Source organism: Acipenser ruthenus, chromosome 19, assembly GCF_902713425.1.
Source record: "Acipenser ruthenus chromosome 19, fAciRut3.2 maternal haplotype, whole genome shotgun sequence".
In the NCBI taxonomy this organism is placed as follows: Eukaryota; Metazoa; Chordata; class Actinopteri; order Acipenseriformes; family Acipenseridae; genus Acipenser; species Acipenser ruthenus.
Window position 1 is genome coordinate 22,150,558 of NC_081207.1, and position 15,980 is coordinate 22,166,537.

Below are 15,980 nucleotides of genomic sequence, written 5' to 3' on the forward strand. Positions count from 1 at the left end.
TAATGTTAATGGAATTCTGATATTAACAACTGCATGCCGCTTATTGACAACTTTATTACTAGCTGCCAGTGCTACAGAGCGCACTTGCATGATGTATGCACATACTTCATGCAGCTTTTATAACACACTGACTTAGCAACTGCGTATTTCTGGCGGACTGAGGCAGAATCGTGGCTTTGAAACTGGCTACGAAGCTGCACGCAACATTGAGATGGATTTACAGCGGGAGGTGGTACATTTATAAAAAGCAGTCAACGTTGGACAATTTCTTATTTTCAGTGTGTTTTTTAGAATTGATTGTAAGTACAACACATATTTTGTTTATGTTTGCTTTACTCATTGTAAGGACAATTGTAGCACATCGTTGTGTAGTCTTTTTTTATTTTGTTTACACACGCGTGAAGTAAACAGTTCTGTGTTTGGGTATTTCGTGTTTCTCATGTTAATTTTTTTAACACTGTAACATTTAAAACAGATGTATTTCAGTGTCATATTTGTACAACTACAGTATATCGTTCCATACAAATACACTTGAAAACGGGGGCTTTTCGTTTATTGGCAACTTTCGGTTAATGACAACTTCTTGCTGGGAACCGAGAGATTAATAAGCGGCATCTACTATATATAGTAACACCTGCAATAAAGTTCAGTTTCAAAGTGGCACAAAGCGTCCAGCAGATATTTTATATTAATATAGAATGTTCACAAGAACGCCAAGCGAGACAGCCCCGTCTTGTGCAGCATCTGCTAACTATTCAACAAGACAGCTCTGCTGCTGTGTATAACCTGTAAAACTGCGCCACCTGTTGTAATTCTAGTAAAACAACACGAAGTAAACTTCAGAAAATCTAATTCCTTTGTCGTGTTTTGGTGTTTGCAATTATGTTGAGTGGACTGGAGTTATGTTGCTCCTATATTGAGATATCTTGTTATTTATCTGTCTGTGAGCTTGTTTGGAAAATCCTAACTGCCTAGGACAGAACAGACTTGCTCATTTCATTCAAAGCATGTGACAAAATGGCCTTGAGAATATATATATATATAGGAGACAGGATCATACAAACGCATACAAAATCACCTATCAAACATAAGAAATACAAAAGTAAATGAACCAATGGTTCAGCACTTTACAAAGAATGAGCAGAACATGAATGACCTAAAAGTCGTAGTTTTAGAAAAAATGTAATTAGACAACGTACAATATAGAAGACTAAAAGAAAGTAAATGGATAAATAAACTTAGTATCATGGTGCCTGAATGTTTAAACAGAAAGGAAAAGTAGATCGTAACATCACCAACTACAGTGGGTGCGTGAGCGGATCAGAGCGGCTCAGTAAAAGAATCAAGTTAACGATTCGCTGTTTCGCTCCCGCTGAGCCGCTCAGAGCGCTCCTGAGCATTTTTCATCAGTGATCAGAGTGAGCGGACGGAATGGACACCTGCAGGAAACAAGTGGAGATGACAGGCAGGGTTGACAAATACGTTTGTCAAGAACGATGAACTGGTTTCGACTTATGAAGTTATGTATTAATTGGCTAAATAAGATAGTAAAAAATTGTTGTTTTCGAATTTGTATAATTTAATTTCATTTTTTTTAGTTATTAATGTATTATTATTATTATTAGGCTTGTAGTATTAATATTATTCATTATTAACGTCGGTATTGCCGGTATTAAACACAGCCAGATATGAGTCCAAACAGAGCGCCGAACTCAGCGAGGTACAGCAGGGGACAGTAACTTCACACTGGACCATTTCATCTACCATCACCTCAGAAACACAAACAAGCAAATAATTATTATTCGACATTTTTAAAAGTCGCTCAGCGCTCTCGTGGAGCAGAGCGTTAAGTCATTTAAATCTGCTCTCTGCTCTCTGAGCGCTCTCACTCTGAGCGGCTCACTTACTTAACGCGCCCCTGTATGTGGTGAATGACATCACAGTCACAGTCAATGACATCACCGCTGTACAAAAGAGGCGGCTCCTTTGCAAGGAGTGTATATCGGGCTTATGTTTTAGTGTGTGATTACGTCACCTATCAGCCCTGCTGCTGCCTTCCCCGTGCACGCTACACTCTGCCCTGCCAGCCTCAAATCCGCCCCGTACTTGCTCACCAGGCTACAGTCCGACGAATACGTACCGGGGTATTTGCATCCCACTCTAACACCAATGTAGCGCCGTCACTCTTATATAAAGTCGCTGACAAGGTGAGTGTCGTTTAGTCTTCTTTTACTTATTCACCACCAAACAGAACTTTTTAAAAACCTAACGTCCACCACTCACACGCGCACCACCGACCCGCGCAGGACACGAAGATAATACAATTATAATCCACACATTCAAGTAACCAATATCTCGTTTGTATTATATTACAAGAAATTACGTTTTTTCTGTTTTTTTTTATTTTAGAAAAATTCTGCAACATTTCTATCATACATAGAATATGTAGTGTCTTTGTATCTCTAAACAAACTGGATAATCAAACAGGTCTGGTTTCTGCAGCAGGAGAGCTAAACTGTGAAATGTGATCATGTATATAGGATAGTTTTGCATTGGGTACAACGTTGTTTTTCTTTTGCCATACATACTTGTATCGATTCTGTAAATATTAAGCATTCATAATTTACGGTATAGCAGAAAATTATCGAAATGATCCAATCAGATGACGCAGCCCCTAATTATAGAACACAGCGGGATGTTGTGACATCTGCACTTCAGTGCAGGAAGTGGAACAATTTAATGAGTATGTTTTCAGAGATTCGTTTAAGTGTTTGTTTAAATAAACAATGTAATTAAACGTACAAACGTACACAGGATTAGAAACTATTGGGTTTTTATTAATCAAAACAAGTCATACCCCAAGCAGTCTGGTTATTTTAAACGCTAATTTAGTTAAACCGTGCAAAGTTTCGTTTCTCGTTTGTGCCTGTGGGCTGAGGAGTTTCAATTTGAAGACATTTTCGCTGATAAAGCAAAGGGCAAGCAAAAGGTAAGAATCTTAGTTTCTTTTTTATTTATAGTTAATTTAAAAACTATGGTGACATTCAGTTGCGGTTTAACATTATACTATATTAAAATGCTCAAGTGCTGTTAATTATTTATCTACATACGACGTTTAGGTTGGAAATACATACACAAATACACATTTTTAACACATCGAGTGATGTATTTTACTTTCATTTCTGAAAGTGTTTACAATAATATACAAGGGTGTAGTAAAAATAATAATAATAATAATAAAATAAATAAAAACATCTTGTGTCACGTGTCACTATGTAGTGTTATTAGTAGAGCCCCGTGAAATTATTATTATTTTTTTAAAAATAATTTTTCGTTTGATTTTTCACAAATGTAATTTTATTCAGATACACATGAATAAGACAACTCAAATAGATGTATATCAACAATAGTATAGTATGCATCATGTTTTAACTACATACATATTGTGGGGCTGTCATAATAATTGCACATACAGCAATCTACCCATTAAAAATAAATACATAAATAAATAAATAAATAAATAAATACAAATTTTTTAAAAAAACATAGGATTTGTATTTCAATCCCATTGCACTGAAGCAGTATACAATAACTTGGGGTTTCTCAGTATTTAAAGAGTAAGCAAAGCAGATTCATTCATTCAAATCCATTCAAAACATCCCCTTATGCTCAAATTCTGTTATGCACGGTTTAGGCATTTTAGAAACAAATGTCTCTTCTCTTCCATCACAGTTTTAATACCCAAACGACTCACTTCAAATTATACATCTGCGCAAGTGCTAGTCAGAGCTTCTGTTTAAGTATTTTCTATATAAACCTCACAATTTAAAAATGTCACTCTGTTTGTTTTATAATGATTTTTCGCGTTATTTATTTTTATATTTGCATTTCATTTTATTTCATTTTATATGTTACATTTTGTCTTATTTTGTGTTATTTGGTATTTGCGTAAAACACGAGACTCTACTGATTACACTTATTCAGATCTCCTTTCGCGCATGGCTTCCCTTCACTGTGTGAGGCAGAGATTTCTAATATAAGCTAAATGAAGATCACATTATGGAACAAATGCATGTACTGTTCAGTATATATTGAAAGCTATTCAGCCACTACTGCCTTTTTTCCTGTCAGACACAGTTCAGATCTGGGTAAGTTACAGTGCATAAATTGTACACCCATCTATTCAAGCAGGTGAGTCTGTAATAGTGTTATGGACCACAATGTATTTATACAACACACTGCAGTGCATTTTAGTTAGGAATCACAACTATTTCAAATTAACAAGATGTCCAAAGGTTCAGATTTTTTATTTTTTTCCCCAGAATGAGCAAAAAGGACATCTGCGAGGAGTACAAGAAGGTCTTGTACGCCAACGTTATCTGCAGAAACGCTGCGCTGGGAGCTATTACCAGGAAGTTGCTGATAGAGGCAGGGAAGGAGCTGCACGGATACCTGGAGAACAACGTGTTTGAGATCATCACAGATTCCCTTCAGCGAGAGCCGTGTCTGGAGACGGGGCTGGAAAAGCTCAGGAAAGCATTTGAAATCCTGGAGCTGGCCTCTCTCAATCTTTACTTGGGCCCTTGGCGACAAGAATTCAAGATCATTAAGGTACAGGAAACGCAATAGCAATGTAACCCTCTTAAACGGTTTCTAAACAGATATTGTCTGGTAATGGCTTCATCACCGCTTAACGTTCAGGTGACTTTGGGTTATATAAACCTTTTATATAAATGCTAAATGTGTTGGTGACCAGGACATTGACCTAATATGGCTGCCCTGTTGAGGGCTGTAAGTTTCTGTTGTATAAAGACATTGAGTAACTGTGTTTGGTACTCAGCTGTATGCTTTGATTTTTCTCAAGTTCTAATGCCTGTGTTGTTCAAAACCACTGCCACATTGTTTTAACCTCTGACCATATCAATAATACAGACCACATGCTTTGACACAGTGTCTTTATAGTGGGTACACAGCTGTATTCTGTGGTTCTCTCAATAAATATCCACTACAAGTTGTAGCCACATATCTTTTTTCTTGATGTTTACAAACCGTTCAGTGTGATCTGACATTCCCCTTAGATTATGACCATGGGGATTGTTTGGTTTATTTATTTATTATTATTTTTTCACAAAAACTCACTTTTTGTAGTTGCCAGATACCTCCTTGTTTGCACTTGGAGGAAGAGAACCTCTGTGCCATATGATGTCCACTATTAGCTAGTTCTGTGAACTTAGAATCATCAATAGAATGATTTGCATATCACTTTGTGAAAAGAGAACAAACTTGAATTGAATTTGCACATGCAAATGGAGACCAGATTCTCTAATTAAAGATTTTAAAAGGGGCTGGTATTTATTTTGAAAACCATTGGCACTATATTCTATTCATCTTCACCCATACCTGAATCCAGTTGAGCCAGTGGAAACCTGGAATGTAAGCTTAGCATAAAAACACAGAAAATGTGTTTGGCAGGATTCCATGCCTTTAATTTTACTGCAAAGAAATCTAGTAAACATGTCAACATGATGAATCACTGTTTTTCTGACCCATGTAACTTTGTTTTGTTTTAGACTTACTCGGGTGTCTACATACACTACCTGAAACCTGTCCTGTCTGATCACAATATTGTGGAACTCTTTCAGAAGATGGGCTACAGAATAAAAGACAAGAATCAGCTGGAAATAGCTGTCTTACCATCTTCTGAAGACCTGATCAAACTCGCATGTGGTTTCTTCACAGCCCGGTCTGAGTGTGACCTCCTGTTAGAAGTGTTGAAAGGACTGAAGGGCTTTGATGCTTCTATTCAACATCTGATAGCGGAGAGACTCGCTATGAAAAGCCTTGATGAAGGTGTGGAAAACCTCAAGAAAAAGATCTTAGCCTTGAAGAAACAAAAGCAAAGCGACCCCTGGGCAAAAGAAGCTGCAGAATCAGCAGAGCCTGCACTTGATCTTTATACTGATCCAAAGCAGAATGGAGGTGAACACCATTAGGAGGCTGTGTGGTCCAGTGGTTAAAGAAAATGTCTTGTAACCAGGAGGTCCCCGGTTCAAATCCCACCTCAGCCACTGACTCATTGTTTGACCCTGAGCAAGTCACTTAACCCTCCTTGTGCTCCGTCTTTCGGGTGAGATGTAATTGTAAGTGACTCTGCAGCTGATGCATAGTTCACACACCCGAGTCTCTGTAAGTCGCCTTGGATAAAGGTGTCTGCTAAATAAACTAATAATAATAATAATAATAATAATAATAATAATAATAATAATAATAATAATAATCAGTCAAGGAGCACAGATATACATACCAGCAGCGCATCCTTTAATAGAACTGAAAGCATCCCAGAACAGATGTATAAAGATGATTGTAGTGGATTTAATGCTACTTCAAGATCTGGCAACTCAGTTGCTTGAACAGAAACCTACTCTGGGTAGCTCCTACCCTACTGGAGTCCAGTCACCAAGCCAACCTGAATTTGGCTGCACACACTCCAGGAAATCAACACTTCTTCATACTGAAGACTCGAAGTCTGGAGCTGGTGTGAATTCAGCTGAGATGACAACAAGAAACACTACTGTTGGGATGCAAAAGCCTAGTTACTCTCCAGGGGCAGACCGAAGTGAGGCAGAAAGAGCAACCATTGGCAAGGAGAGGGACTGTCTGGAAGGGTTTGAGACCTGCAGATGTGTAACCAAAGATTAATTTTATAAATGTAAACCATGCAGAATGCTTCATAGCATTTCGATAATTGCAGGGATTGTGGTCATGAGGTTATAGTGTTCAGCTATGAACGTGAAAACAGACGCAATGTGCACAACGGTTTAAATGCCTCTACAGAGATGTGTCAAAGACCAGGGCACAACACCCAGTTTATTTATGATAAGGAGGATAGGAAGGTCATACTCAAAAATGTGGAGGACGTCCAGCAGCATATTAAGCCATTGAGATGACAAAAGCACAGTTGCATTTCTGTCACTGAGTATTCTTACTATGTATGCATGACTTGCTTTGAGGTACATTCAGTTTCATGTGGAGAGTTACAAAACTGAAATTTGCATAAAGTAATATGTTTCGAGAAGTGTACATGTAGTACAGAATTAAATATAGAAATCGATGCTGTACATGACCATCTATGATGTTTGCTTATTGTGCCGTCGTGCACTCTGCAAATTGTGCTTTTACAAATACCCACTTAAGTGTATGTGTGGTCAGTCATATATACAAACAAAACTGAAATTTAGACATTTTCAACTCAGAAGGCCTAGATTCTGACCACGAATAGGACAATAATCTTAATTTACAGCAGGTTGAATAGAGGGAGATCTCTCAGGTTGAAAGCTAACCATGTAAAGCTGAAATTAACCTGTAGTTTTTATTCACGTACTGTAAATATATCTACTGAATGTAATGTTAGGGATGTTCTTGATATTTTACATTCTTGAGGGGGGTGTCTTTTATAAACCGCATACATTTTTGGGGCAAAAATCTGTATAAACTGAAAAGGGTGTATGCATAGAAGAAATATGAACCAGTGCATGCACTTGTGCCACTGTTAGTTTACCTGAGGAACCTGTGATTTTTAATTTGAGAAATACAGCAGAGTGGTAAACATGATGTATACAGATACCATGCTTTTATCTGTGTAATTAACTGCATTATACTGTTTCTTGCTGTTCCTACACTGGAGTGATACAGTAAAACTAGAAATAATATTCAGCATGTCTTGTGTAAAGCTGTGTTAAAAATCTGGGTACAAATTATGACATGTTTAATAAGCAGTACAACAGGCTATAGCTTTACTGTTTATTATGAAATAAATCAAATCCTAGTGTATAGTTTAGATTAACAATAACTACCAAATACTGCTTCACTTTTTGCTTTTGTCAGTCTTAATAGTTCCTGATAGCAATTGTTCAGTTTTTTTTTCTGATTTGCTGTACCCAGCAACCCAGAACTGATGCCTGTTATAACTGAATACTGTTTGGTTTAAAGGTGGATCTTGTTAAGAATTAAGTTGAAATCTGAACATGAGAGAAAGTCAGCTTTCGTTTAAAGTAAAGGTAAATTAAAAAGGACTGACAGAGTGATGTTAATAGTGAGCTTGTTTTTTTATTATATAGTTGGACAGAATAAGCTAACGTACTACATTTCTTAGGCTGTATGTGCTACTGTTTGTATAATTCCCAAATGCTTGTTTTACCCTAATAATAATTGATTAAGTGAAAACTAATTTAATAATTCGTATTGTAAAGTAATTCTCATGCAACAGCAAGACATTTTAGATGGATGTATAACACAAAGATAGCAACTCAAGGTTCAATTAAACTGTCATTCACTCCAATGCAATCGTTTTCTTACTGACTACAAACAGTATGACCTAACTGGATCCTGCTGCCTGTAACAAAATCAAAAATGGTGTTTTCCTTAATAAAGCGTGTTTTGTAACACATTTAAGTGGTATTAAGCAGAGGATATATCTGTAGACAACAGTAAAGCGTACTATCCCTTTTAACAGTACAGTATTTCACTCTGCGTGTCTTCAATATAAAGGTAGCTTCTTTACAAATAAAACAGACAATTTTTTGTTGTAATTGTTAAAAAATTGCTTTTATTTACAAGACCCAAAGTAAATATACAAAAATATACTTGTAGCAGTATCTGATTTTTAATACATGCTTTGGTGTTTGCGGCTTTAATCATTTTTTTGTTTCAAAGTTACATTTATTATGACACTGTAAGCAATACTATAGCAATCTCAATAAAGTGGGTTCTTGGAATGTATCATTGATTTTTGTTTTTATGGTAATCCTTAACAGTAGATTTCTTTCTGATGTTTTGAAATTGTAGAAGTATCTGTTTGGTGTATCTTATCAGATCTAGATTTTCATGCCCAAGAGAAGCAGAAGCTGGAATGCAGTGTAACGCAATATTTTTTTCACAGAATTGCAAAGCCTTGCGAGGAAGGATGTACACCGAGCAGCAGCAGCTCTGTGTGGAACCTCAATGTGCTCACACGCAAATACTGAAAGAGAGAAGCATACTGAACATTGATACAAGCCATTTTTAAGGTGCATCTTCTTAGTTTTGTTTGTCTATATAAAAGGTGGGCTGGCAGATGATTTGCATGCAACTGCAACGAGAGAGTCTGTTTATTCCCAGCCAAGCTCAAAGCCATGTAAAGGCAGATTTAGAGAAAAAATTAACTCAGCTATGGAGCACCATATTTACTTGTGAAAAATCAGTATGCAATTCTTTGTAATATACAACTAGGAATACCCTAGAATTTAAAATACACAAGTCAGAATATAAATCAATGCACAAATGTTTTTTGATACTAGTACCAAGAATGTTTAAACCTCCACTGACACATTCTAGGTTAAACAACCAAAAACATCAACAGTGTATGATAGCTAATGAAAATCCCCAAATCTGTTCTGAGAAGGGATCGTTTTATTATTTAAACCGTGCAGAGGAGCACATGCTGCTGCTACTACAAATACTACCACCTGCCAGAGGGCTGTTTCCTGGGATCAGACTTTGATGCGTTTTGATTGGATCTCGGAGCCCCCCGCAGCTCGCTTGTTCCGGTGGTGAGGGAAGGTAGGCATCAGTTCTGGTTCACAGGCTTCGGGAGAAGTTACAAGGGTTAATAAAACACAACTACATTGCACTACAAGTAAACCAGTTCCCTACAGTATTTAGAAATGATCATTGCAAAAGATTAAAAATAAATATTTTAAATCTGCATCCAATTCATTGGTGCCTACTATAGCTGAGCTTTTCTTTGCACTTTATCACAAAGCTTAACTTGTCAATGTAGTTATTTTTAATTGCCCAAATAAATTTTTAGTTTTAGTTGTAGGGTAATAAATAAAAAAAAAATTAAAAAAAACTGCTTGAAACTGTCATTCAGTGAGACCGATATGTATGCTTCTAATATACAGATAAAATGATAGATTCAAACTTAAAGCTTAGCAATTTGTTTAAATAACATTCATAGATGCAGTTCTATATTTTCCAGAGTTTCTTCTTGCCATAACAGTAGAGGCACAATTTTGTTGCAAGTGCATACACCAGGGACATTTTCAGAGATAAAATAGTAAACAACAATTTTAAAAGTAAAAAAAAAAAACCTAACAAGCCACTACACAGAACAATTATTTAGAGGCTCCTTCCAACTTAGTTTCACGTGTGGGGGGTTGGTGCTAGTTTCATAGTCTTCTCAGAAAATGGTTCCGTTTGTTGGATTATTTTTTTACTATAGGTTTTCTTTTGTGCACTGTAGAATGCAAGTACACAGGACAGGTGGGATACAAAGTACTGTACAATTTAAAATGATAAATGACAGAACAAACCTTGTCAAAGTGAAAACAATGAGGGTCTTGTGAAACTGCTGTTATACCAATTAGAGATGTAAGCCTCGGAGATTCATTTTCTACATATAGTTTTAGTAAAATATCCCTTGAATCATTATGGACATATTAATATTACTTACGCAGGGGCTTTTCTTTGAAGTAGGAACTCTCTAAACTATCCTCTGCAGTGGCCCTGAAATGTAAATGTAATCATTCAACCCTCACACAAAAAGGGACACAATTATATACTATATAAAAGAGTGCCAGCTTCAAAAGGAAGATGTGATATGTTTACATAGAGTATATTAAAACAAGACAGTTGGGGCTATGATCTTTCTTAAAAAAAGAATAAACTAAAAAATGTAATTCATTAAAACAAAAACAAAAAACTAATCCTAGCAATTGGAATGGCCATGGCTGTAGATTTGCCTTTACATATTGGGCATAGCAGTCGTGATGTCACAATCACCCATTTACCTTTACAGTGGAAATCTCCTGGCTTGAATTAAGAAATACCAACAAAAAAATATATTTAAAAGATAATATTAAGACATTAGTGTATATATAGGTTGAAAGATAAACAATAACAATGATAGGACTGTCATCTGCAACTAAACATTACCTCTATCCCCACTCTCAAACAAGGATCAACAAAGATACATGGTAATTCATTCATTTTAAGTTATTTGTGCTATTAATCTCTCTGGCACCTTTATCAATCAGTATGACTGCAACATCAGACTGCAGCACCCTTCAGAATGCCAACTTAGTGGCCTCCTCTTTTCTATGATAGAAAAGCTCCCTTTTGACTTTAATAATCTCTAATAAGATGGAGAAAGGCAATGGGTGTTGCAGGCACTGCAAGACTACAAGACTCTCACAGGCACGGCAAAATCTAAAAGGATAACACTTCAGGGATGTACAGTAAAACTGATGGCTCAGCTTAGTTTTAAAACCAGCAACTGCTAAATGCTAATATACTCTACAGAACACAAAACAATCCTCCCACAGATCTAGAAAAAAGTTTATCATTCTGCTAGAATACAGGCTAGATTTACCTCCGCTTGGGATTGTACATAAAGAGGAAATTGAGCAGCCGGAGTCCCGCCTCAGACAGCCAGGTGAACTTGTTTTTGAGGTTGTTGTAGGGTTGTTTCCTCAGGGAGTACTGACCAGCCAGTGGGAGCTTGGAGAAACCCTGGATAGAAGCAAGCACAGCGTAACAAAAAAGATTTGAAAGTCATATTCCAAGACATTTCACGTTAAATATGTTGTAAAAATTCAAATCAAAGCTAGATAATAAAATATTCTCATTACCGGCCATATGTTCTCATTGGGTGCCCCCAGCAACTGAATTATTAGGTCAATCTGCTGAATCTCTGAACCTCCAGGAAGCAAAGGCTTATGGGCCAGTAATTCGGCCAGAATGCATCCCACTGCCCTGCAAAGGGTTAAAATATTACAAAAAATGGGGGATGTTAACAAAGACCAATTCTAAACACATTTTTAGTACTAGTATTGCTAAAACATTACAGAAAACACACATTTTTATACAGAATTCATTCTTACCACATATCTATAGCAGTGGTTTGTGTTTTTGTTCCCAACAGAAGTTCAGGGGCTCTGTACCTATAGAGAGAAAGGAAAATAAAATGTATATAAATAAGTTACTTCATGAACTTTTCTCAATGGAAACATGACTACTTATTCAGTTATATTAGACCAACGCTATGAAAACTAGGTAACCGATTCCTAAATAATTTCAACATACACACATAAGCACGTCCACTGCATCCGCATGGCACAGGAATTGTAAACCAATCTATTGAAAGGTTATACCAATTCCTTTTTAAAGAGATGACCTGGAATCAATCTTCAGGCTCCATAAATTAAGGTGCCTCAAAATGACTCTATGCGTCTCATGTTTAACACAAGACCAAGTAAATACCTCTTAGGGAAATAATGATAAATTACTGATTTAACTTAAGGAATGCCTCTTGGCAACTTTTGCTTTCATTTCTGGCTGCAAAGTGTTACATTTTATTAAAAACTAAGCACGGGAGTGGAACAGATTTTAATTTATATTAAATAAGCGTTGGAAGTCGGAATCCATTTCTTAGTAGATACAGCAAGTGCCCGTATCACAAAACCCCAGATTGGCACCAAGTATGTGTGTTTATTTACCCAGGTTATTGACATGGAGATAGAGGTCTTCTTTCCACGGGAAACCTGCCAACCGGAATGTGACACCCAGTAAAACTGAACAGCAGGGGTGACATTCTTTCCAGTTCATGACTTCTCTAGCTTGCTAATCATGAATCACTCTTCCAACACACTCAGAAAGACCAACAAGACCAAGGTCAAGACAGGAACTGAGTGTGACCTGCCCTCTTATCCCAAAAGATGAACTTACCATAATGTAACCACCTTCGGGGTCATTGGTTTCAGAGGCACACCGTAGGCTCTGGCCAGTCCGAAATCAGCTGCGCACAGAAAACAAAACCATCAAAGGAAAGAAAATAAGACACAAACATTAACTGGGCAAGAGAATATGGTAGCATGTGAAAAAAAGGTCTTAAAACCCCCAAAAGTTAAGTTTACTGATTGGAAATGTATGATCAGTTTATTTCTGGTTTGTGTTAAAGCAAGTCAGCTTGCATCACAGTTGAATTACCTTCATCCCCCACCAGAGGGAACTCAAAGACAGTGAAGCAGTGTACTGTATGAAAACCCAACAACCTATACCAGAAGTTAGAATGAGCATATCAAATGCTTTCTTTGTTATTAGTTCAATTATTTAAGTCTGGCAGAGAATTATATTGTTCATTTACAAAGCTACAAAGGCAGGTTAACTAAACAGCAGATATATGGTTGATCACAAGTAGAAAAATAAAATCACTAAATGTGATATGTCAGTATTAGTATTGTCTAACTACGGTAGTTTTAGTCATTCCTCTAAAAAAATAAAATGCACCTCACCGATCTTTAAACAGCCTTTGTCAGTCATTAGCAAGTTGGACACTTTAAGATCCCTGAAGATGAAGCAAAATTTGACGTCATGACCAAAAATGAAACAGACAAACATCACAAATATATACTCTGCACTGTATTTAGGAATCAGAAAATATACTTATCCCCAGCCAAGGAAAGAAATGACCCCGACTGGGCCGGCAAATACTCATTAAGTGGTACTTTATAACTTTTTCTACAATATATTACATCTCATTGCATTTGTACTGAAGTGATCACCTGTGGTAAAGGCTTATGAAGTCAAGTGGCTCCAGCAAAGCTTTCTGCCACCCCCTGAATTACACTCACCTGTGCACAATGAAGTTTTCATGCAGGTAATGGAGCCCCTTTAAAAGCTGTAGAATGATACACTTCACCTGAGATAAACAAATACCAAAAGTTCTAACCAAAGTATTCTTTAACACAAACCTGCATCTCATGACAGGGGCTGTACTGTACGTTCCCCACAATATATATAAGGGCCGTGTTCTTTAACTATTATTATTCACTACCCTGAAAGACTATTTGAAATAGAAAAAAAAAAAAAAACAACAGCAAATTAATAGGGGACTTGTGATAGTGTAGTTATGGTAATAGTTCTGGGTCTCACATTCAGTCAGTAAGTTGTCAATTTGAATGCAGCAGTAGTATTTACCTGAGCCTCTGAGAATGGTGACTGCATATTTTCTAAAAGGCTGGCAAGGTCTTGTTCACAGTATCCCATCACCAGAAAAATACTAAATGAAAAACAAAACAAAAAGTACAGCTGCTTTTTAAAGTGGATAGGGCTGTGGATTACCTGCAGATAACCTTCCTGGTTTCACAGACCCAAATTTACACTAATCTTGGACTACCTGATTTACTAAGGATGAAGTCAGCCATAAAAGTGCAAGAGTTGTGGTTTTGCTCACTGCAACCCTATCTCGCTTTCAATTCATTTAAGTTATGACTGATTCTTCACTCAACCTTGAAACCTGCATTTACTCTTCAGTGAAACATTTCCTTTACTTCTGGAACCAGATCTCATTTCCCACTGGCATCAAATGGTAGGTAACAACACTCATACATCTGTAATGAAATGACAGGGACAGTTCCAGGTCACATCCTTGATCCTATTTTTAGCGCTATCATTTCAGTTTTGCTGGTGATCAATATGCAGTGACGCAGTTCTGTTATTGAAGAACAAGGTCTAGCTAAGGATACTCACATCTCTTCACTGCACCAACACAGCACATTCCTCTGTGTCAGAATTTATGCCAGCTCATAGAATTACACCACGTATTATTAGCTGGCAAGGAGACTGGGCATGTCTGCTGGTAACCTTAGATTAGTTTACAAAATCTACTGAAATTATTTTCCAGACTGGATTACAGCCTTGCTGCTAACATACCAGGTCAATTAGGTCACTTTTATTGGTATTTTCCTATGTTTTTTGTAATGGATATGTCTCTCTATATATTCAAAGACTGTGACACGTAGGTAGGTAGCAGAGGATAATAAATGATTATTATTTATTATTATTTGTTTATTTAGCAGACGCCTTTATCCAAGGCGACTTACAGAGACTAGGGTGTGTGAACTATGGTCAGGGTCACACAATGAGTCAGTGGCTGAGGTGGGATTTGAACCAGGGACCTCCTGGGTACAAACCCTTTTCTTTAACCACTGGACCACACAGCCTCCTTAAATGACGAAAGTACTCGTGAAAGCTTCATGATTGAATTTGTTACACTCCATATCATACCTTTCCAGGTGATTTCCTACTACCACCTCCTTCAGCTCCACAATATTGGGGTGCCTCAATTTGAGCAGCAGGTTTATCTCTCTGAGACTGCTGATGGGGATTCCTAAAGCAGGATATAGAAGATTAAACTTCCCTGAAGGGATTGGTCATGTATAAGGTATGTTTATCGTTACAACAGTTTAAACGTTGGAACGCGTTAAATGTTTCAAATGCATCCTAAAAATTTAGTAGCATCAAATTAAATGTTCAAAGTAATCCATCACCTTGCCTCGATGGCACTTTCTCTTACATAGAGACACATTGGCTGGTCTAGCTTTGTCCTCAGCTCTGGTCAAAGCACTTTAAATTGCAAATATCATAAAAAGGTAGAACATATATGAAAACGTTACTCTTTAACAATTGTCAAAATTGGGACTGGCAGGACATGGGCTATCATTGCTATTAAATTGGTGGCTTAAACAAGGCTTGCTGCAAGGTGCAGAGTTGGAGGCTGATCTATCATATTGACAAGAGGACAGGAGGATGGGGAAAAAGGGGATTTATTTATCAGATAATTAGCCAGAACTTTCATAACTTAAATCAAAGAATTTAAAATCTAATCTAACCCTCCTATAATGTATACATTCCTCCATAACAAATCACATAGCATGCAGACTAGTCATAAGGAATTAGTGTCATGCTGGCTGCCCATGTTGGCCTGACAGTGTTTTACCAGGTTTTTGTCCGACCACTGTAAATATAATAATGCAGAGACTTACCATCTTTCTCCTTGTCCATTCGCACTTTCTTTAGGGCAACAATCTCACCGCTTTTTGTGTCCCGGGCTCGATCTACAGGTTTAAAGCACAATTTATCAACAGGCATTGTAACTGAGT

General features: G+C 37.0%; 2 protein-coding genes across 5 annotated transcripts in view; one reads left to right on the forward strand and one right to left on the reverse strand.

Annotated features, from left to right (window-relative positions):
* Positions 1-66: 66 nt before the first annotated feature.
* LOC117424048 (spermatogenesis-associated protein 2-like protein) lies at positions 67-9,085 on the forward strand. 3 transcript variants are annotated; one of them, XM_058992635.1, is made up of 3 exons: positions 67-299; positions 4,323-4,611; positions 5,571-9,085. In XM_058992635.1, exons 2-3 carry the CDS (start codon positions 4,324-4,326, stop codon positions 5,991-5,993), a joined length of 711 nt encoding a protein of 236 aa, XP_058848618.1. In that variant the 5' UTR covers positions 67-299; position 4,323; the 3' UTR covers positions 5,994-9,085. The 3 variants fall into 3 exon arrangements, with proteins under 3 accessions (XP_058848618.1, XP_058848619.1, XP_058848617.1); XM_058992636.1 differs by lacking the exon at positions 67-299 and adding an exon at positions 2,080-2,207; XM_058992634.1 differs by lacking the exon at positions 67-299 and adding an exon at positions 2,243-2,989.
* Positions 8,576-15,980, reverse strand: part of LOC117424495 (cyclin-dependent kinase 10-like) — a 9,781-nt gene continuing 2,376 nt past the window's right edge. For both annotated transcript variants that reach the window (XM_034040854.3, XM_058992633.1), the window contains exons 4-15: positions 15,864-15,935; positions 15,106-15,208; positions 14,017-14,098; positions 13,671-13,738; positions 13,332-13,384; positions 12,766-12,835; positions 11,922-11,981; positions 11,670-11,793; positions 11,411-11,550; positions 10,493-10,545; positions 9,504-9,622; positions 8,576-9,019 (exon numbers count right to left, since the gene is read on the reverse strand). In XM_034040854.3, the coding sequence (XP_033896745.2) occupies positions 9,528-9,622; positions 10,493-10,545; positions 11,411-11,550; positions 11,670-11,793; positions 11,922-11,981; positions 12,766-12,835; positions 13,332-13,384; positions 13,671-13,738; positions 14,017-14,098; positions 15,106-15,208; positions 15,864-15,935 (920 nt within the window). In that variant the 3' untranslated portion in view covers positions 8,576-9,019; positions 9,504-9,527. The remainder of the gene's footprint in view (positions 9,020-9,503; positions 9,623-10,492; positions 10,546-11,410; positions 11,551-11,669; positions 11,794-11,921; positions 11,982-12,765; positions 12,836-13,331; positions 13,385-13,670; positions 13,739-14,016; positions 14,099-15,105; positions 15,209-15,863; positions 15,936-15,980) is intronic.

What these genes read in the sequence shown, in the direction of transcription:
- LOC117424048 (XM_058992635.1), top strand. Translation starts at nt 4,324, where the DNA reads ATGAGCAAAAAGGACATCTGCGAGGAGTACAAGAAGGTCTTGTACGCC. An exon ending in AAGAATTCAAGATCATTAAG is followed by an intron (nt 4,612 to 5,570) that starts GTACAGGAAACG and finishes GTTTTGTTTTAG; the next exon opens with ACTTACTCGGGTGTCTACAT.